Source organism: Centroberyx affinis, unplaced genomic scaffold (assembly GCF_046629955.1).
Source record: "Centroberyx affinis isolate AG114_WGS23_722 - 3 ecotype Tasmania unplaced genomic scaffold, CSIRO-AGI_Caff_v1 ptg002685l_1, whole genome shotgun sequence".
NCBI classification, from domain to species: Eukaryota; Metazoa; Chordata; class Actinopteri; order Beryciformes; family Berycidae; genus Centroberyx; species Centroberyx affinis.
The window spans coordinates 290,549-312,881 of NW_027280867.1; the positions used below are offsets into that span (position 1 = coordinate 290,549).

General features: G+C 44.3%; 1 protein-coding gene across 2 annotated transcripts; it reads right to left on the reverse strand.

The window, feature by feature from the left end:
• Positions 1 to 119: 119 nt before the first annotated feature.
• Positions 120 to 21,927, reverse strand: LOC139657444 (zinc finger protein 385A-like). Of its 2 annotated transcripts, XM_071535284.1 has the most exons (8): positions 21,909 to 21,927; positions 13,240 to 13,385; positions 10,181 to 10,291; positions 3,077 to 3,251; positions 1,898 to 2,140; positions 1,149 to 1,336; positions 943 to 1,029; positions 120 to 368 (listed from the first exon to the last, which is right to left on the reverse strand). In XM_071535284.1, the coding sequence occupies exons 1-8, from the start codon at positions 21,916 to 21,918 to the stop codon at positions 120 to 122; spliced, it is 1,209 nt and encodes a 402-aa protein (XP_071391385.1). In that variant the 5' UTR covers positions 21,919 to 21,927. The 2 variants fall into 2 exon arrangements, with proteins under 2 accessions (XP_071391385.1, XP_071391386.1); XM_071535285.1 differs by lacking the exon at positions 1,898 to 2,140.
• Positions 21,928 to 22,333: the final 406 nt, after the last annotated feature.

Genomic DNA, 22,333 nt, shown 5'->3' on the forward strand with positions numbered 1-22,333 from the left:
TTCATTATAATGAAACACCAGCCACAGCTACACCAGCTGATCTTGCTCTTGATGGCACATGGTTGCAGGCCACTGCTTCACAGTGTGCTTCTTCCTGATTTGTCCTCGTTGTTTCACCATCAGTAAGGGGTGAAGAGGATTGGCCCATGTGTAGTGCGAATGGGCCCCGGGGCGGGCCGTAACAGGCTGAGGTGTGTGCCCTGCAGGAGGTGGTGATGGGGGTGAGGGTGGGAGGCGGGGCCAGGAGCACGTAGTGCCAGATGATTTGAGGAGGCTGCAGCTGCCATTGCTGCAGCAACAGCCAGAGGATTTGGTAAGAGTCCAGCCCCCAGAGTTTTTGGAAGTTCCTTTGAGAAAGTCAGGGAAGACTGTAAGAAAATGTGAGACAGAGATATTAAGGTGAGAGAAGAGGGAGAAAAACAATATTCACCTAAACTGTTGATGTATCCAATAATGACTCTGAAACATAAATGATAATGATTCTCTTAAAGAGTAAATCCATACCAAAACACTTTTTTTTGTTGTAAATTTTTATTTAGTACCTACTATATAGTTATGAAATACAACAATGCTGGTCATATTGTCAACATTTATTTATCTCACTAAACCTGGCTCAGTTCGCCCTCCAGTGGTTAAAATGAGCAGCTGGTGTTCAGTTGGAGATGGAATAATTGTCCCAAGATACATCATTTAGGAAAAAAAATGTTTCCCACCCCTAGTATAAAGGTAGATTTGGGACACTCCACCCCATTCCTGTTTTCACCAACCCGGCCCAACCCCAAACCCCCCATCCTCTCCCCTGCTCTTCACGCCCACATTCTTGCATTTTTCAAAATCACACAGTAGGTGGTGAGAAGCTCAAACTGACTGCAAAATTATTCTTTAAGGAATATAGAGGAATATGGAATGTGAAGCTTAGAGAGGGAAGAGCTGAGTCCATACCATAAAGTCTGTGCGCTTCTTGTGCCGACTGAGAAGAGGATTGGGTTTCCCTGCAACTCCATCCCGATGCCTCCGGCTAGATATATGCTGAAAAAATAATGGGAAGATAATAATGAGATTGCTGGGAAATTTATACAAAGCCTTCAATTCATTAATAATAACAGCTGTCTCTTCTGCCTTTACGGTTCCTCCTGTGGGCTTCTTACCTGTTTAAGCTGCAGCTCTGAGTTGACCCTAACGTTGCAGATCTCACAGTGGAAGGTGCGTTCCTGAGTGTTGGGGTCAGAGGTCAGCCCCCCTCCCTGCTCTGGGCTCGGTTTGGGACCCAGACGTGGGTACGCTTTAATAGGCCCCAATCCGCTCCGAGCCTCCAGAATTGTTTTGTGTTTGGTACCTGGGAACAATAAAAAGAAAGATGTAATCCAGGTTGTTAACTGAGGCCGTGTTACAATATAATGCATGTGCATTTTGAAAAAGATCAAGAGAGCAAAAGCTAAAAGCTACTTCTCAGCTAATGGGTGCTAATAGGGTGCTAATAATACAGTATAAGAGAACAGTAGTTACACCGTTACCCAGACAGATGTGGTGAAAGCATAAAGAAATAAAGATAGGATGGGAGTGTATTCCTGTAATCATCAACTGCTTGAGAAAATCTTAACGTAGGCTGTGCCTGTCCTTAGGGTCTATATCACCACCTACATGTTATGTAGATTCAACCCACCGTTCTCACCACTAAGTGGCAGTAACACATGGGCTTTCAAACCTCAGATGCATAACTAGTGCTGCATTCCTACTAGAGAGCCACGGGTCAAAGTTTCTAAAACTGCTTCTAATGGTGTATATGCTGTTGTTTGGAAAGGCTTAGTTCTTTCAAGATTTTCCATACTGTTGATGTACTGTGTAGCTGTGTTGGATTCATAACCATTGTAATTCTCCATTGGAGTGGGAGCCTTACCTTTGTTATGTGCCTCCAGCTGAGAGAGGGAATTAACAGCTACTTTGCACAAGGAGCAGTAGAGAAGCTTCTTGGCTTTCTCTTCCTCAGACTCTCCTGAAGAGGGGCTGGGTGCCGGGGAGGGGGTGTCAGGAAGACCGGCCACTGTCGGATCCCCGGGGGGGACACTGAGGGCCGGGGAAGGGGAGGGAGAGGATGGCAAAGGCGTGCTGAGAGAGGGCAGGAGAGGACACTCTGCGTCTGCTGAGTTCAGTGTGGGTGTTGTGAGGGGGCTAGGGGTCAAAGGTGACTCATTAGAGTTGGGACAGGATTGGGTGTCATCTGTAAACAGCACAAAGTTCCAGGTTAGTAAATAATTTGTGGGAAATAGGTTCTCAACCATACAATAGCCCCTTGAACACTGTAGAACTTGATAATACAGTGTGAAAATAGTGGTGCTGATCTTCCAGCACCAGCGCCGTGCTTGAACCTCTGTCTCTCCGGGTCGGAGCCGAGCCCCAAGAGACACACCGCTGCTGCTGCTCCATCTGGACTCAGGTGATGGAGGACAGCAGGCTGGCCAGCCCAGAGTTTACATAGATAGAGGTGGTTCACTGGCACACAGTTCTGTACTTTTCATAGGCCTACTGTTGTAGATTAATTCAATATTGAACAGTATGAGTCTGTAGAGTCCATAATGAGCAGAGTGATTTATGCAGATTATTACAATGAATGTTAAATAATTTTCCTGTTTCTCAAGGTGGATACTGCTGAACTGCAACTTTTGATAAAATTGTATTAGCAGTAACCTGTTATATTTCCAGTGAACCACTGTGTGTTGTCAGGTGGTGCTGTAGTTGTTGACAGGTATTATGGCATTTCTAGTCAGTGGTTGCCAATCCTGATGACTGGGGCCTACAGCAGGAAGCTGATCCTGTAAGTGCTGACAGTGATGTTCCTTAGCGGACACCAGGACACCAACACTCCTCTCTGCTGAGTTTCTGTCCTAACCTCTTACACAACAGCTGTCCTCAGCATGAGGACATGTTTCCCCTGTCCTCAGTGAAAGGAGCATCTGTGCAATTTTGTGACAGGTCCCTGTGTGTGTGCATGTATGAGTGTGTGTGTGTGTGTGTGTGTGTGTGAGTGTGTGTGTGTGTGTGTGTGTGTATCATATCATGTGGCGCAGGTGATGCTCACCCTGTTTGCTTGGGTCAGACTCAGGGCTGGATGGCGAGGGGCCTGGTGGTGAGGGTGAGGCAGTAGGGGGAGGGTGTTGCTTGTCACCATCTTGGGGACGAGCTGTCTTGGATGTTTCGATCCCCTTCACCCTCCGAGCATGGCGGTTCCCCTTGTAGTGGGCCTCCGCCTGGCTCTGGCAGGAGGACAAGAGGTAGCAGAGGTTTACACGTAATCTACACTCTACGAATTTGAATGAGATTGAATCTTTCACAGTTATTACTACATGGATATACTGACGCTACAGTAAACGGAGGCTTGCGTTCAGTCTACTAAAACCGTGATAAGAACTAAACTAATGAGAAACATAGTCATGTGCTTGTTGATCAAGAGTCTTGTTGTCAGTTTTTACACCATATCTCATTTTTTACACTATGTTGTGTCCTAAGTCCCCATCTCCTGTTGCCTACCACATCAGTGTCAGTAAGAGAGCCTGAGGCCGATGAAGTGAACCCAACCTGCCATGTGGGTTGGATTTGTCTAAGCAGATTCCACTGGAGTGTCAAATGAGCCCAGTGCTACCCTTGCATACTACGTGCCTTCATTCCCCTAAGGCCCGACAGTTTTATATTTGCCTGTTTGTCTGGTCAATTATACATTCAGAAGCTCTTTAATTTCACACAAGTTGTGCTTACTGTTGTTAACACTGTTAATGAGAGCAGAGGTTCATTACTAAACACGTGCAATGTAAAAAAAAAAAAAGAAAAAGATTACGCTGAACACACTCAAATATAACACTAGTCAAACCTCTGATGCTCATATTCAATGAGAACCAAAAACATGTCATGATGTCTGGATTTTGGGTCCACTTTTCTGTTTTGTAACAAAGCATTAGAAATATCTTAAAAACTCTTAAAAAACATTCCACATCCTGCACAGAACTTCACTTGATCCCCTTGGTAATGAAGGTCATTTGGGAAATGTTCTGGCAGTAAATGTGTCAAATTTATTCTTCAAAACTGAAATGTCCTTTGCTGCATGGCATTTAAACCGGTAGCCTGGAGGTTAGAGAAGCAGGTCTGTGACCAGAAGGTCAATAATGGGAAAGTCAATAACGCTCTCCCCTCCTTCAATAACTACTGTTGTGGCCCTTAAGCAAGGCATTCAACCCTCAACTGCTGCAGTGGAGCAGCTCCCAGGTGCAAATGTGTGATACTGTGTGAATGTGAAGTAGGGTGTCTCTGAAAAAGTGCGCAGTTGACCTTCCCTGCATAAATAAAGGTTAAACTAAAATTTAAAACCAACATACTTTTCTTGTTAGATAATCCAATAATGAGTCACAAACTATGGAATGTATTCTTCCATCACTACATTTTTGGCGCATTAAATTTTGGTTTGGGGGTCTGAGATCCTGATGAGGCTGTCAGAGAAGATTAGGCCCCCAGAATGTCCCTGTCTTCCTTCACTAGAGGCGTAATCAGTGAACTGGCCCGCTGAGCTGATGATGATTATTGAGTGGTGGGATTATCTAAAATAGACCGGAGGGCTGTGGAGGACCCGTGACAGTTGACAGCTACCGAGAGGGAAATGCAGTAAATCAAAAGGAGTTTGTGTCCATGCTTGTGAGTGTGTGTGTCTGCGTGCACTTGCATTATTATACCAGTTTGAGTTCAGAATTTGTGAAGTGCATGTGAAGAGCTGTGGACATTTCAGTAGGTTTTAGAGGCCATTTTAGGGTCAGGGTTAGAGTTAGGGTTGCGGTTAGAATCAGGCTTGGCTTAAGGTTAGGGTAAGGGATTGAGATATTAGGGATTGAGCAGTATTCCACTTAGTTTTAACATGGGCTTTATTCGGTATTTGACCGCCATGAAAACCAGAATATAAACTAATCACCAAGATCGGATGCAGCTGGGAGTTTGTAGTGTTTGGATTTTTATTTCCCATTCATTTGAATGAGGCCATGTAAATAGCCTGAAAACGTATTGTTACAGCCGTGGCCGTACCCCCAGAAGATTCCCTAGTGTTTCCTTGTGTTTCCCCTTCCCTGTGTTCCCAGTGCTCCCCTGTCTGTCTCTCTCTCTGTCTGTTTTGTTTGTGCGTGTATTGGTGTGGACGTGGTCTCCCTTCCTCGTTCTCCAGGCTCCCGGCTCTGCTCATCCTGCACACCTGTCTGCAATCGGCTCATCACCTCTCCCAGTCTGCTCACCTGCCTCTCATCAGCTCATCTGCCTGCAGTATATCTACCCCGGCTCTTCAACCATTCTTCACTAGATTGTTGTTTCAATCTCAGTGGTAGATACGCTTCCAGGCCAATGTAGTTTGAACTCCTAGTGATTTTGTCTCTTCATGTTTCATGTAACTAACCAACCTCTCTTGTGTCCCAGGACCATCACCCGCCTGCCTGTCTTCCTGCTTGTCTCCCTGCCTGCCTGCTAGCAACCTCCTAGCCTCCAAGCTCCCCCTGCCTGCCACACTTCCCCCTCATGCCACGCTCACACCAAGCCCCACTCCTCCTTACCATCACTTACCCCTGCTGCCACCAGATTCCCATTCCCTGCCATCAGCCCCTCATCCAGAACCTCCTTTACAATAAAGCCTTTTTTCTTACCAACACCACTCTGTCCGTGTCCTGCGTTTGGGTCCCTCCTGTGTTCTTAACACGTACATTTACCACGTTTGTGAACAGATTCAACAACAGATCCCACTACTGTGATTTTCAATGGACTGTTGAAAATCACATGGTCCAACGTTTTAGAACATAATTTCACCAAATAGCATTTTTATTTATGGATGGGATACTATTTAGGAGAGAGAATTCCTATTGGGAGACTGGATCTACTACTTTTAGTGTAAACCATGAATAGAAATGCAAAATGACGATGGACTAATGACTGCTTTATTGTCTCAAAGACAGGATATGTTGTTGAATCTGTTCACAAACTTTTTAAATGTAAGTTTTCAGGAAATTTCCTGGCCTCAATCTAATGAAACTAGTCCCAGCTGCATCAAATCTTGGTGAGTAGTTTATATTCTGGTTTTCATGGCGGTCAAGTGCCGAATAACCCCCATGTTAACACTAAATGGAATATTGCTTTAAGTGTTAAGATTAAGCATGTGTTGGTGAGAGTTAAGGTTTTCACACAGGGCGGCATTTGGAAATGAGCGTTATCCTCTGAGAATAGATGAGTATGGATATTTGTATACTATCAAATTAAATCAAACCCAAAAGACAGATTGAGGGGTTAGGGAATGAATGTAGAATGAAAGCTCCTCACTAATACAGTAATGCAAGACCGCATGCGTAACTGTGTGTGTGTGTGTACGCACAAGCATAGGCCTGCTGGGATTAGATAGGTTCAGTGTGTCAATAACAAGGCTGCGGGACCCGCATGAGGTGCGTGATACTGTAGGTAGGGGGCTTGGTGGGGCGGGGCGTGTCAGCGAGGCAAGGGGGCCACTGGGACGTGTCAGGGATGCCTGTGTAAGCCCCAGGCATTAACTGCCGATGACAGAGTTACCCATATAGCCCTCGTCCTGATTGGTGATGACAGAGGCAGATATAGCTCTGCCTGTGTAACCCAACTCCTCTGAGGGTCACAGGCTGCTGTTCCCCAAAGCCCTGCAATTAGACGTGAAGGAGAGGAAGCCCTACGAACACATGAGCCAATGACGCCAAAGAGCTCCAAAGGGACGCAAATACTCAACACTCTACTGTATCTTCCTCTCTTTGCAGTCTCTCCTCTCCGTTGCATTGTTCCCCTTCTCCTCTGCTGTTTTCCTCTCCCTTTCTGTGACTCTCGTCTCTCTGAGCTTTGATACTTCCACTATCCTCCTGACCTTCACTATCAGGTCTTTAGGAATCAATGAAGGTCAACTATCAATTCAAGCATAAAAGGCTTGACGGCAGGCTGGGAGAAGAGTGTGTGTGTGTGTGTGTGTTTGGGGGGGAGGGGGGGAGGGGGGAAGGGGGTTGGGACCAGAGACAAAAGGAGAGAAGAGAGATTAAATGAACGAAGGTGTGAGAGATCTTTGAAGTCATAGGAGTTAAGAGGAAAAGTGAATAATGATAAAGTATAAATGATGTTCGGAATAGCAGGTGAAACAGACTGAGAGAAGCCGCAAAAAGAGCCTATGGAAAGGGGGATTAAGATGAATGAGGAAGCAGAGAAAAGATTTAAGAGGGAGAAAATGAGAGCAAGAGAATGTCCCTGAAATCCTTTTCTCTCTAAGCAGGATGTGCTTTGATGTTTTATCTATAAAGCGACAAAAGCACAGAAACCAGAGAGAGCTGGTCTAGCAGCCAAATCTACTGTACAGGCTACAGGCAGCAGTGAGGGAAGACAGGGTGGGATGAGGTTGAGAGAAGGAGAGAAGGAGAGGAGCAAGGGACAGATGATATACCCCACAGAGGGAGAAGCAGAAACATGAAAATTGATGAGGAAAATGGTGAGCAAAGTAACTTGCCAAGCAGAGGGTTAATGAAGGTCTGGTGTGGGCCTGACCATGAGAAGAACGAGAAGACTGAAAGAGAGGGATTGAAGAGTGTGTGTGTGTGTGAGGGAGAGAGAGAGAGAGTGAGAGAGAGAGAGGGAGAGAGAGAGAGAGAGAGAGAGAAAGAGAGAGAGAGAGAGAGAGAGGGAGAGGTGTCCAGTATTCTGGTACTGCAGTGGTGACGATGGCTAATGCAGCATGGTGTGACGTCAGCCTTGCAGCAGAGCTGAGCCGAACACTGGCAGGCTAATCTGTCCTCTGTGGCCTGAAATGAATTGCAATCTTATAATTACGACATGTGGGGCTACAGTCTAGTAGCAGTGTAAAGCACTTGCTTCTGCATGGCCGATATCAATCAATGTGCTCCCTTTCACTTTGTGTGCAGCTCAAGTCTTTTGCTGAACACTTGAGAATTTGAGTCTAAAACGGACACCTTACGGACATTAAGAGGTTAGTTGGTATAATTAATGGACTTTATTTGATTATGACCTGCAAGAGACTTGATGAAAAATAAATGCGATAGAGTGTGAGTCTTTAACTGCAGTGCTGCCCAAACATAGCGGGTAAGACTAGCGCTGTACTGTAAGCAGAGTATTCTTTCATTATTAAAGAATGTCCACCGTGCTTTAAGCTCCCAGTCTCTCAGGTTACTGTGGAAAGTGTTGTAGAGCTGCTGTAGAGCTGCTGTAGAGCTGCAGATGCAGACCAGGACTCTCAAGGCAAACGGGGGGTAGGACAAACAGGTGGCACAGAAGACATCACATCGCATGTCGCAGGAAAGCCATTTACTATAGACATTCATGCACGCATGTATTCACACACGTGTGCATACACACACGCATACACACACATCTTCATGCACTTTACATACATTACTCATGCAGTAGAGATACGCATATTCATGCAAAAATGTACATAGTAAAGAGTACACAAACATAGGTGGCCCCCAATTGTACATGTACAATTCTCATGTAGACCATGTGAGAACATGGAGGTCTGGGGAGTAGAGTTATAACGGGTGGATATTATTAAGTGACCCCCCACAGAGAGAACAGGGCAGTGTTACACAGGTTTCAGATGACCCCCTGCCTGTGTCCTTAACACCCTACTGCATTTACAGGAAAAGCATTCAGCACTTCATCACTAGAATGTATTTATATTTTTAGGCAGGCTTGTAAATTTAACTTTTGTTTGATTGTACTCATCTTTGGCTTAGAGATTACAGCACAGGCCATAAACACAGAGCTTTTCCCCCCATATAAAAGCACTTTTTATATCGATAGGTACACACACTGCTCGCACTGTTGCTGAGGAAATTCAACCTGGATGTTTTGTAGCCGTTGCATTGTAAAACATGTTCTGCCCAGGGAACAAGTAATTTTTATTCACTTCTAATAGAATTGACTGTGGAGAAATTATTCTGAGCTGTTTTTCTGTTATGATTGATTTGTATCCATGCATATGTTTTGGAAGGTAGATGTACAGAGGCGGCATGATTAGAAATGTTGTAGACCTTTGTTTTCCTTAGTCCCACTAGGAAATGTGTCATCCAAATTCTAATTATTCTCTATGCCAATGAAAAAAAACAGTGTCAAATTGTCCCACAAGACACACATGCACTCACATACACATAATCAGAGATAAAAGGCCTAGACTGTTTATGCCTTCCAGTCACTGAGTGGTTGTCTGGCAAATATATAGCTAAATGCACTGAGTGCATCTTTAAACAACTTCTGCTGGCTAACACACATACAGACACACACACATGCGTATCTCATGCCAATCATTACATCCAGTAGCTAGGCTTGGATGTGCATGTTATGAGGTATTTGTTTTTCAACCATGAAACTCCAGTTAACACTGCTGCCTCTTTAATGGTGACACTTAAACCGTTCTTCTTAAGTTTCACCTCTTGTGTCCTCTTCGATTTCAGTCCCTCTCCCTGATTTTGGCGTTGTGCCCTCTGTCAAGACTGAAATGCTGAAAATGTGCTTCATCAGCCTGAAGTTGGCTTTGAGGACAAGCTTGCATTAGTTGTGGTTCATCCTCCTGCTTCACAAACACCCTTAAACACCTCACACCCTTCCATTAAAACTCCTTCAGAGGCGTCCTAAAACCTTCCTTCTATATACAGGCTCACTACCAATAACTGGAATATGTTCCCCGACCCAGCCACACAGCTCAGCCCGGCAAACTCTCAGCACACAGGTCCACTTTCATGGTTCCTTTCTGGGAAATCAAATCAAAATAGTGTAGGAAACTGGACAGTGACAGTGATGTAAATTAAGCAAGGGGTTTCTCTCTGTCTGTCTCTCCCCCGCCCCCTCTTTCCTTTCTCCAGGGGGCTAAAAGTGGAGCTGGGAAACTGCAGACCAAGTTCTCACCTGCTCCAGCAGTGCAGTCAATCACCAACACTAAGTTCATTTGGGTCATGATTTGATATGATTAGAGTACAGGTGCAAGGCTCTGATCCTCTAGGAAATGTGTTTCCTTTCAATCAGTGATGGTGCAGAACTTGAATTCCGGTCATGCATTTGCTATCCAATTATAAGGATATTAATTGAGAAATCAAATACTGCTGCGGCACCATCTGTAGCCCTAAACCCTTTGTATTAACTATTCATGCATTCGTACCTCTGAGTTGAAACGTATTTGACAGACATTGCAGGAGATGATCGGCCGCTTAGTCTTCACCATGGGTGGGCCAAAGGTGTGAGTCATCACTGCCTTCTGGACAGGGTCCATCTGACGAGAGAGAACCCAGAGGTCACATTGAAGATTAGCACCACAGAGGGCTAGTCTGATAAGGAAACCTCAGAAGTCAAGGTTTCTCTGAACTGTAATCTATTGAAAGGGGAACTTGAAGTGGGAGAGTGAATGTGAATGAGAGAGAAAGCGAGAGAGGTGGTACAAAAAAAAAAGGTGAGTGACAGGGAAAGGGGAAAAAGCTAGAATGGGGAAATTTTAAAGAGCGGAGAAGAGAGAATTGAAGAGAGAGTCCTGATTGATGTGGACAGGAGGGTGTGTGTTTTCTCAGTAGCAGCTGGTGCTGCTGTCTGTGCCTGGGTTCTTGGGTGCTGTTCAAACACTTTAATTCACGGTGGGGTTAGAGGGGCCTAATTACAGACTCCCTATCTCCAAAAATTAGTACTTTGTTTTTCTGCTACAATCCTCCTCTGTGCAAAACATCAAACCACAGCATTACACAAAACAATAGAGATATATTTATATATAATAGCTTGGTAAAAGTAAAAATTAATACAAGATAAGATGAGACTTTATTGATCGCTGTGGGGAAATTTGGTTGTTGCACCAGCAAAAACAATAGAATTCATCAGGGAAAAACAAATAGAACATATAATAAGCAATAAAACAGTACAAATAATAAAATGAATAAAAGCAATATAATAGAGTACAAACAATTGTGCAGTTGTGCAAGTAGATTACTAACATTTATGAATTTACTCACAGTTGTCACTTACTGATGTTACTAACAGTCTTGATTGCTTACTTAAATATGGATAAATATACTGTACAACAAGCAGTAGGTAGGCCAGCACATTTTTAATCAACAGCGCTGTAATTTTGTGATTAACATATCAGTCGTGCTGTACTGAATATCATTTAGCATCAAGCAACAACAAAGTGTTGGATTGTGCAAAGTTATGCATTCATACTTTGGGAACAGATGTATGCCACGTCACTCATATGAGACATGTTTACTGCATAGTTTCACCAGACACAAATGGACTCGTGTGAGCTTTCTGACCCGCCGGCCACGACTGGCAACCACAATGCTGGGTGGTGCCCTCATTAAACAGCCAAAAGTACCATGTGGTTTAACTCAGCCTCTCATCTCGCTTACACTGTGAATGCATACTGCCGAATGAGAGACTGTTTACGCTCTCCAGCTCCAATCACCAGGGGAAAGGTATAATTGGTCTGAAAACCTAAACTATATTTGAATGCATTGTTAGAAATATTTATAGACTACCGCTTTAACCTGATTTTTGCTCTTTTCTTTTACCCTCCTCTCAGACAGTTTCCTCTTGCCCTCTCTCCTGTTTTGTGTCTTTCATATGGAGACCTTCAAAACCTCCAGATTTGTTTGTTTACATTTATACATTTATCTCTATGCCAACATAGTGTTGATGTGCGTCTACGTATGTGTGTGTGTGCAGACAAGGTACATAGAAACAAGATCCATCTACTCACCTATTCATCTCCTATTGTTGGCTGTGGTTAGCGATGTCGATCTCGCGCCCTGCCTTCATTGAGTGTCTGTATCTTTCTGTGCCTCTGTTTGACCACCTGTTCTGAGCAGGCTGGTTCTGAGCCCTTTTCTACACGTCTACCCCCCTGCAGTTATAACCTCATTAACCTATTAGTCCACTTTTTGTCTGTTCTTTCACTCTCTCCTCCCTCAAACAGTGCCACTTTTATTGCACAAGCAATTTACACTGTGTCTCATATGCACATGCTGGCTAAATGCTTTATTCACAGACCCAATCTCTAATCAGAATACAGAATACAACATTTCATTGGTTTGAAGTCATTTTTCACTCCTAAATTGACTGACTGAATGACACAGAGACCAATGATTTGTGGCAGCTTAAACATTTGATTTTAAACTCCCATAAAAAGGAACGTCCTTTCTAAGTATCTAGTGTTACAAATGAACAGAGGAACAGAAGTTCACTCTCTTCTTCTGCCCACACAGTGCTTCACTGTGCTGCTTATGTCTTAATGCAGAGCTATACTCTAGAGAATGTGTGTGAGAAAGTGTCTGGCAATTACACGTAAACCTGGTGGGGCAGGCCTGATATAAGGTCTCTAAATAACTCTAATAATAATCTGTGGACATTCCATAGAGAAGTTTCCCCTGAAACTGCAACATAAGTGGATTTGAAACAATAATCACAGTAATCAAGTGTTTTTTATCAGTCTGCCCTTCTCTGTGTCCTTTCAGTCTCTGTACCAGCAACCTCTAGAGAGGAGCAGGCTAAGTGCGGCCGTCTGCTTCAAATAACAACTCACACTTAGCTGCATCCTTCACTTACAGGATGACAGTAGTGCAGTGGACTTGCTTGGATGTTTCCGTGCAACAAAGAGTGAGATTGAGGCACTCTGGCAGATTGGTGGCCTCACTAAACGTCCTCAATGAAGTAGGATGAATCATTAACTAGTGGGAGGGTCAGTCTGCCAGGGTATATGTAGATGAGGTCGATGAATGTGTGTGTAGGTTTGTATGTGTGCGTGTGTGTGGTGCACGTGCATCCCTGTTTGTCACCACATTGACCTTCACATGAAACCCAATCTGGAAATGAGAAGGAGCCACTGAAAATGCTGACTGTAGGGAACACAGCCTGTGCCTCTTATAAAATTGATTAGCCGTAACTCATTTTATTGCAGTAAAACACTCGCCTGGGCATTTTCTCAATTATGCTGAAACTCACTATGCTGTTTGAAAAGCAAACACTTGTCAGCTTATCATTTTGGATTATATAAATCCGCAGCACTTTATCACCCGTCTCTGCTCAGAAGAAAACCTGTCCAAACCGCAGCTGAATACCGTTGCTGTCTTCTATTAAGCAAAACAAGACGATGATAAATCCCAGACACTGGCTGCTGTATTCTGTGTGTGCGCACATGTACATTCAAGCTTGTGTACATGTTTTCATGTAAGCACTCACTGTATTGAAGTTGTGGAAGAGGCCAACGCTGGCGGGATGAGGCGTCTCCAGGGGGAACTGGAGGAAGGGCTTCATGTCCAGCGGGGGTGGGATGACAGTCGGGCTCCTGAGGAAGGCAGGGACCGGCCCTGGTCGGTTTACACTTCCTGGGGTACATGCACACACAGGGAAATTAGAGAGAGAGAGAGAGAGAGAGAGAGAGAGAGAGAGAGAGAGAGAGAGAGAGATTATTCCGAATGAAAGAGTGCACAATGCATGGTAGGGTACAGTGTAGGTTTTAGGTTTTCACTTGAAATGAAAAAGCTCACCAGTTGGCTACAGAGGTGATGTCGTATGCTCTGTAAAGCCTAATTCATTGTACAGCTGATCAAGAGTTGGTGTTGTTGTTACCGAGGTTCTGCACAGATTGAATGAGTCAGAACTCCTCTTCCTCAATCGCAAATTGAGATCATCTCAGAAGGTGTTTCAGTGAGACAGGAGATTACACCTGACAGCCTCCTCTCTTAATAAAACATTTCCTCTACGCTGGGCTCCTCTGAGTGACAGAACAAGCACAGACATCAAACCAGCACCGGCATCGTCTTCTGCATTAGTTTCCCACATTGAGCCCCCCCAACTCCCACATCTCTCTCTCTCTGTTTCTCCTGCTCACTTTTTCTCTCACTGGCAGCTAAGCGGTGGTGAATGCCTGCACTTGAGGAGTCTTCTGTGATGGGCAGGAAGGCTAAGCTCCTTAAGCCTCACAGCTGGGGTGCTGCAGATATCAGCCTTTCCTCCATTCCCCCGTCTCTCTCTCCCTCGCACCAAGCCTCACTTTCTATCCCTATTTCATGGTCCCTTTTTCTGTCTGCTTGCCTCTGTATCCCTCATCCATACTTTTCCTCTCTCCAGCACAGTCCTTCTGGCTGTTTTGTTCCTCCTTCTCCTCATTCTGTTTTGCTTGTGCTCTCTCCATTCCTCTCCTGCTTCCCATGGTTATTCTTCTCTTTAAGTGTAAAACCAGCAGGGTGCTCGAGGCCCCATCTCAGTATGTAGAGAATTTGTATAATCTTTTCTCCCGAGATTATCTGCTATTGTCATCCCTTATTGCCACTGCTGTGTGATGACTACTTAACAAATGTGTTACATTTGAAAAGAAAAACTGGTTATTTGTCAAAACCAGGGCGAGAGAAAGCTATTTTCGTAACAGGAGAGGAAGCTCCTTTCAGTGACAGCGGGGGAGACATCAAGAATGTGCTGTCAGTATCAGAAATAGATGGAGGGGAAAGTCTTTCCTTCTGGCTTTCCTTGTCAGACCCTTTCTCGCCTCGGAAGGCTGTGGCAGCTGAAGCTCAGCTGCAGCCATTCTCGTGTGTGTGTGTGTGTGTGTGTGTGTGTGTGGCTGCTCTTGCATATGCCGCTGAGAGGGAAGGAGTGTGGAGGGTAGGAAGGGAAATAAGAGGGGGTGTCCTGTGATGGGGATGGGAGAGATGGCACTAGAGGTCATGGTTTAAATGTCCTTAAGACATGCCGGTAATCCTGCAGCTCACATGGTAGTCATAATCACCTCTCTAAACCAACCGCAGCAAGATTTGTGCAGACTGCAAAACCATTGGTAACCACACACCTTAGTTCACACCAACGTCTGAACACGTAGGAATGGGTGAACATTCAACACCAGAGATCATGGAGGAATGGATGTAAGCAACAGCATGATGAAAATAAGTTTTGGTTAAAGATGCGATCTGGAATTCATTTTTCTTTCTGTATATTCTGTGACTTCTGTGATTTGTTGATGGGAATTTTTGAAGGCTTCTGTGATTTGTTGATGGGAATTTTTGAAGGCTTTTGAAGTATGCCATCAAAGCGATATACAAATCTGTTTTACTCCAGTATTTACAAACATTACAAATATTAACACTCTTTTTAAAGCCTCAAAATATACTGTATGTAAAACTCAAGTTTAGCTGTCATGTAATGTCGGTTCTTGTATCAAAAGCTATAAATATCAGAGTGAAAAATGTCTTTGATTCAGTGAATCACTTGGTAAACAGAGCAAGTACTGGGGCAACACTGTTTCAACAAAGGACACAATACTGCAAGTAAGGACTCAAAGGTGTTTTCTCTTTGGTGCGTGAGGCATATTCCTCTCACGCTTCTGGTAAATCCGCCGCTCATTTTACACCACATTACAATTTAAAGGTCAGAGCCTGTCTGCTGCGACTTATAAATCTGCATTTACAGTGCAGACACTCATAACAGACTGGTGTACTTAAAGTTGACACACAGTGTACTCAGTATCCCGTATCCTACACTATCCCACAGCAGCCTGCTGCAGCGAGTGTAGCAGCAACATCCCCTGACCCACCATCTCCTTGAGTGATTTACAATGACATCAGATAAGTGAACACCAAGACTCCTCGACAGCTACCATGCAGGAGAGAGAGCATTGATTAGACACATTCTGAGGAGCGTTAAAGTGTTAAAGCGCTGCCAAACTCTATAAATCCAGACCTCCCCACCTCTTGCCCCTTCTCTCCACTAAAATGAACAGACAGCTCAGTCTCACCCACTCCCTCATCTTATTGCCTTTTTTTTCTAATGCAAATGTTTGGGTGAGAAAAAGATCAATGCTGGTGTAATAGCTTATTGAATTTTACATAGATTGTGAGAGAGAGAGGTAGTTGGACAGAGATGAAGAGATGCAGAGGGGGAAAAAAAAGACGAAACGAGACAGAACCTTATCTTCACACTAGATTTCACAAACCCGACGTGCACATGCAGGCACGCACACACCCGTATGCTGTGACTAAGGCCTCTCAAATTGGCAATTCATTTAGCCAATTTAGACTTAATGATCACAGAGGTAATGTCAATGTCAGTGACGTCGCTGGTGCCTCTCAGTATTCCCTGCCTGTCTCCATCTTCGTGCTCCGTGCGACCAGGAGGAAAGGGAAGGGGACAGGACGGGGGGTGGGGTGGTGGGGTGGCGATACGCTGTCCCCCAAAATGAAGTCTGATAAGAGGCAGCAGCACTGCAGGGTCCCACTTACAAAAAAAAAAATGCAACCAGCTTTAGTCCCAGTCCCCTCAGCTCCACACTCAGTGGATTGGCTCAGCACATGATGCCAGCCTGCTCACATCTGCATCTAAATGGGCTGCTGTGCACAGACGACTCTGAAATGAGCTACTGTGTCGGATTAACCAGCCTCCCCTGACAAAAAAACCCTCGCTGTCACTGCAGCTCCAGAGACACACAGCAAAGAGGAGCAGGCTGTGGCGGCAGCAGGTCTGTTAGCCAGCCAGCTGCTGGATTCGCTGGATTTTTGTTTGTCTTTGCCCCAGGTTTCTGTGTGTAGGGCGATGTGAAGAAGACAAGTGTCAAGTTGATCCAACAGTGACAAGCGTTTGGTGACAGATGACTGCCATCATTATTATGACGATGATCACAAGCGTGAATCATCCGTCAAAATGATTTATGACTATTCTACTTTTTAGTTCTGTGGCAGGAATGCTGAGTTGTTAGTTTGTGCTTGTTGCCAGATTTGACATTGTGGCAAGTTCTCTGTAAAATTAAGGCTTTAAATCAAATGTAATATAATTTGGTGCACGTTGTGTAAATGTAGAGCAATCTAATTGTTTTGGGGTTCTACCCTTTACAGATGCGCAGTGCTAACTTTGTCATCGTTGCAGGGGGAAGATGGTTCTGTCTTAGTGTCGCATACTGCTACTGTGAAGGACTGAGCATGAAATCCAATTTACTGCAGCCTAGCTTACCCTCAAGTCAAAGGCAGCTATTTCAACCTAAGCAGGGGGCAAACAACACACACACGCACGCACGCACGCACGCACACACACACACACACACAAACTTTTGTAGTCTGATTGAATAATGCTCTATAAGGGATAATTTAAAGACTTGCCAGACTTCTGACATAGTTAGTCAGTCAATAGTGCCTTGTGTGAAAGAGCATCAAAAGCTCAATGTTACTTAATGTTATAGTAGCCTGTGTGAGTTGTGGACAGTGAGGAAATCACAGTGAAGAGGAGAGCACAGTGGAGAGGAAAGCAGAGTGAAGAGGAGAGCACAGTGGAGAGGAAAGCAGAGTGAAGAGGAGAGCCAAGTGCTGTTGAAGGAGAACGCACAGTTGATTTCAGTCTCCACTCTGCTTTAATGATAGATGCTCTACACCCCAGTGGCCAGGTTTAAATGCTGCCTTCCAACAAGCTCTCACAAGTCCTCTCACTGAAAGTGTGTGTGTGTGTGTGTGTGTGTGTGTGTGTGGTGTTTTTATGCGTTGCTCTTGAGATCAGGACAGCTACCCTTTCTGCATCTCTGCTCTCTGATTTTATACAGTAATTGTAATTAATGAAGCCTTTTGTTTCTGCCCCTGCAGACTTTGCACCAGTGTCATTCAAACAAAAAATCATTATGCAGTCATGGTATTAGGTTGTGTTATTTGGACTTTTCCCTGCATCTTTTCTCTGCTGACAATTTTGAATGACAAAATTGACTGAGACCTGTCCACTCACACACCCTCAGTAAATGTCTGAAGCCGTGTGTGTTCTGCACTTCCCAATTCAGGTTTTAAGCAGCCTGTTGTATCTGATTATGATTTAGAGATGCGATAGGTAGGGTAAGCAGCACCCGATTGAAGGTCTGAAAGGAATGGAAGATGAGGAGCAAAGATGGGGTTGGTGGTGAGAGATAATGGCAACGGGGCTGAGAGGAGCTACTCGAGCGAGGGGAAAAATGGGCTGGAAGAGGTGGGGAGATGAGGTGGAATGAGAGGGAAAGCATCGACAGTGGGGGAGGGAGCAGGCAGGCGGCATGCTTTGAGGTGAGTCCAAGGTGACCAAAGGAGGGTAAAGAGCCATGTTAACCTGCAGGTTAATGTACAGAAGAAATACCATCTGTTAACTGGGGAAGGCGGTCACAACCCACACAGCTGACAACTCACACCCATGAAATTTCTCATGTTTACACTGTCAAAGTTGTGAAGGCAGTCCAGTCAGTACAGCTGCTTTTACCTACGTGAGTGTTGGGTGGTGTCACATGGTGTCACATGCACTGTCAATATGTGCATAAATAATATATGATTTTTCTGTGCTTGAATCACTTGCCTCCCTCTGTGATATGGTGTTGTGTATATTGTGCGTATTTGCACGCATTTATGCATGCAATAGAGAAAGGAGGCAGTGACGCATTGTATTGATCTTAAGAGGCAGACAAGGATAGATAGACAGTCAGGAGTGATTGGATATGAACAGTAGATTTATGAAACATATTGAGTTCTAACAGGATAATGTCTCCTCCCCTTTGACTCTGTCTGTTCTGTGAATGCTAACCTACGTCCTGAAGGGTTTCCTTTCATATAAAGGCCTTTTCTGTCGCTCCTCTCAGTCCTCGGCTCTTCAGGGAAGTCTTGGATCATTGTGAATCAGGCTGCCAACTTTCTCTCCTATTATACTGTTGTCATGATGTAGTACAGGTGGAGGCAAACAGAGAATACAATGCAAAACCACACAAAGCGAAGTGGGGGCCATTAAGGGATCCACCACATCAACACCACCACCGGCCCTGCCTTACGTTATTATTGTCAAAGCATTTACACACCTGCTGGGAGCTGGGAGAACACCACAGATATTGACCCACAGAAACCTGAGCGTGTACAGTACACAAGCAAGCACACAAACACACAAATGCATACAGTATGTGCAAGAAAGCATACACGCATTCTCAAGTAAATACATACACACACACACATACAAACAATGACACCTGACACACAATTGACAGGTGCACTGCCCTATGGCTTTTTACAATGAAAACACACAAAGGCAATCATGACCTGATCTGCAATAAAAAGAAAAAAACAAAATGGAACAAGCCAAGAGGATGTATGCAGCTGAACTACATATAGCATATACTTTTCTGCAGAAACAAACATCATGGATGATTACAGGGTGTATTTTTGGAGAACAGAGTTGATTTGAGTCTAAGGGGCAATGTGTGGTTTTACCCTATGTCTTTTTTTGGGGGGGTTGTATTGAAGCCACATGCGAGTCAGGCTGGTGGCTCAGCTGAGGTCCACATATCTTCAGGACAGGAAAGGGCAAGGCTTTAAAAATCACAGTCATTTTGACTTGGATTCATAACAATGAGACACACGCCATGTGCAGCCTATTTTTCCTCCTGAGTCCTTCAGTAACCCTGAAACCAGGAAATAAAAGGCGTAATGGTGCTTATTCTGAGGCTCTAAGATCCAAAAATTTATATAGGCTAAACAAAGACCTCCAAAGATATTTGACCTTCTCTTCTCCGCCCTCCCGTGCCGGCCACTGGGTTTGTTACGTGTAATAGAGTGTCAGGCCTCACAGACATACGTGCTGTGCGTCAGTTTGTCAAACATACAGAATGACAGGCAGGTTTCTCCATTTTAAATGTCAATACTTTTCATCCCTCACTGTATTGCCCCGATTTAAAGGTCATGTTGTTTATCAGGGACACATGCACCTGTGATTCCTTTGGAGGACATTGACGTGCGGGGAGATTTTTGTGTGTATTCTGTGTGTATGCAGACACACACACACACACACACACATACACACATCAATTTATGGACTACTTTTATTGGTTCAGTGAATGGTGATGCAAGCCATGAACGTTTTTTTTTTATGGTGCTGACTGAGGTCTTTGCGTCAGACTAGAAGAAGCTGTGGCCCATTTCTAAATAAATAAAGACCTCAAACCTTTGGGTCTGAAATATTCATCATGAAAATCACACAACAGTTACTAAACTGCATTCCACACTGCCCTGCACCAAGGGAGATGAGCCAGCTTTAGCACATTTATTTCATACCCCACTGCTGATCGTGTAGACATGTTTGGTTTTTTCCTTTCAGTGAAAGAGAAAAGTATGATATTTTCAAGGGATGGAAGGAGGCGACGCTGGATGGAGTGGCAGAGGAAGAAGAGATTTTCTTGGTGATGGACAGAATGAAGTCAGTTAGAGTATGGTGCTGATGAAGACTGAGAGGAGAGGAGAGGAGAGGAGAGGAGAGGAGAGGAGAGGACTTGCATCTCCTTCACCTCTCTCTTTCTTTCTCTTTCTCTCTCTCTCCCTGTCTCCCTATTTCCCTATTTCCCTTCATCTTTGCTTTGTCAACACAATCACTGTCATCACCCTATCATCGACACTATTTTGGTCTCTGGCTCTGCATCTCTGACTTAGCGAAGGGAAACTAATACAGTGTACAGAACACCATCACTCCATGTTATTGGGATCATGTGTCAGTGTGTTTAGTGTCTGATATAGATAGAGTTTGAGCTTCTGCACTAGGCAGAAGGATTACATGAGCTCAAGCTCACGGAAAGATCGTAGGAAGTTTCAAGCATGGATAAGACAAGCAAACAAACAAAAATAAAGTTGTTAGATATGCAATCAACACACACACACACACACACACACACACACACACACACACACACACACACATACACACACACACTATAAGACTATAAGACTGGCTCACATAGAGCAATTATGATCGGATCCAGATAATTTGCACTTTAATCTTTTGAAAAAAAGAGTATTCTCAAGTCAAGTCAAGCAAAGTCAAATTTATTCATATTCAATGAACCGGTTTGCCACGATGGACACAAAAACTGGACACAAAAACTCACTTGTCTGTGAGCGGACATGGAAGTCCTGTGTAGGAGAAGTGAGTGAATGACAAAGGGAAATAAATGGCCAGTGAGGTGGGAGCTAAGGACGGTTGTGGACTACACTGAATAAATGGACCTTGAGTCCTGAAGTTAAATATTGAGACAGTGTCTGATTTCCTGATGGTAAGGCAGTGAGCCCTATAGGAGGAGGCTCGATCTGCCACAAGCTGTTTGCTGTCAAATGAACGACACGGAGCCTTGCATCCTGTAAGTGGAGAATACAGGAAGGCTTATTGGGAGTGAGTAAATCACTGAGAAATTGAGATGAAAGGTCATGTAATGCACTAAAGTTAGACTTTATAATCAATAAGTGCATTCCGCGGGGGTCAGGAAGACAGACAGAGGTAATGTGTTGGCAAGGACACTTTAACTGAAATCTGCCCTTTTCTGCCTGTATGTTAAGATAATGTTGGTCTATTCACGACATTTTCTGTCTTACTCTCTTGCTCCATGTGTGTTGTGTGTGTCTTGTGTTGTATGTGTGTGTGTGTGTGTGTGTGTGTGTGTGTGCATGTGCGTGTGTGTGTGTGTGTGTGTGGTACAGGGTCTCTTGTATTGTGTTGGACTGATTGTAAACCTGTTATCAATGATTGTGATCATAGTGGGATAGACAAACACACAAATAGATGAGGATGGAAAGCTAGCATAAAGATCACATGAACGCACAGGAACAACAACAGTGAGACTGTGGGAATCATCCTACAGCTTTTCCAAGGAGAGCACCCCATGGACCATTCACTGATATTTAATTTCAGTGACTGGACCACCATGCAGGTAATCATGACCATATGAGAAAGTAAACAGATAATATCTAAATTGGAGAGAGCAGCACCTGCAACCAAAAGTGTGTGCTCAGAAGCGAATGATCATCTTCGACAGGAGTGTAATTATTATAGTCACAGATTAATCAGTCACATCCACGAGAGCCAAGAGAGAGAAAAGCAATTTGATATTATCTTACCCAGGATCATCCTGTAGCCTTCCACTCTCAACTTCTCTATTCCTTCTCGCTCAAGTCTTCTCTTTCTCCTTCAACAATAAAAATGTCTCAAAATCTTAAGTGCCCACCTTGTGGCTCTCAAAACTCGGCAACAATGTGGAAGAAATGTCCAACATTACAACCTCTACTTTGAATCCCTATCCCTGTATCTCCTCTCCTGCTTCTTTCCCGTTGTCCACGCAAGATGAGGATTCTTCAGATCTTGATACGCCGCTCGTGTTGTGAGGCTGCAGCCAGTTGTTGCTAGAGGAGAACCAGAGCAGTCCTGACTGCAACACAACGTGCGCTCTATCTACTGCAAGGAAGCCCGTAATTTATTCACTGTTATATATTCACTCCAGTAGAGGGAACGCCAGAGAATACTGTTCAGACGGAGCCTTTCCTCA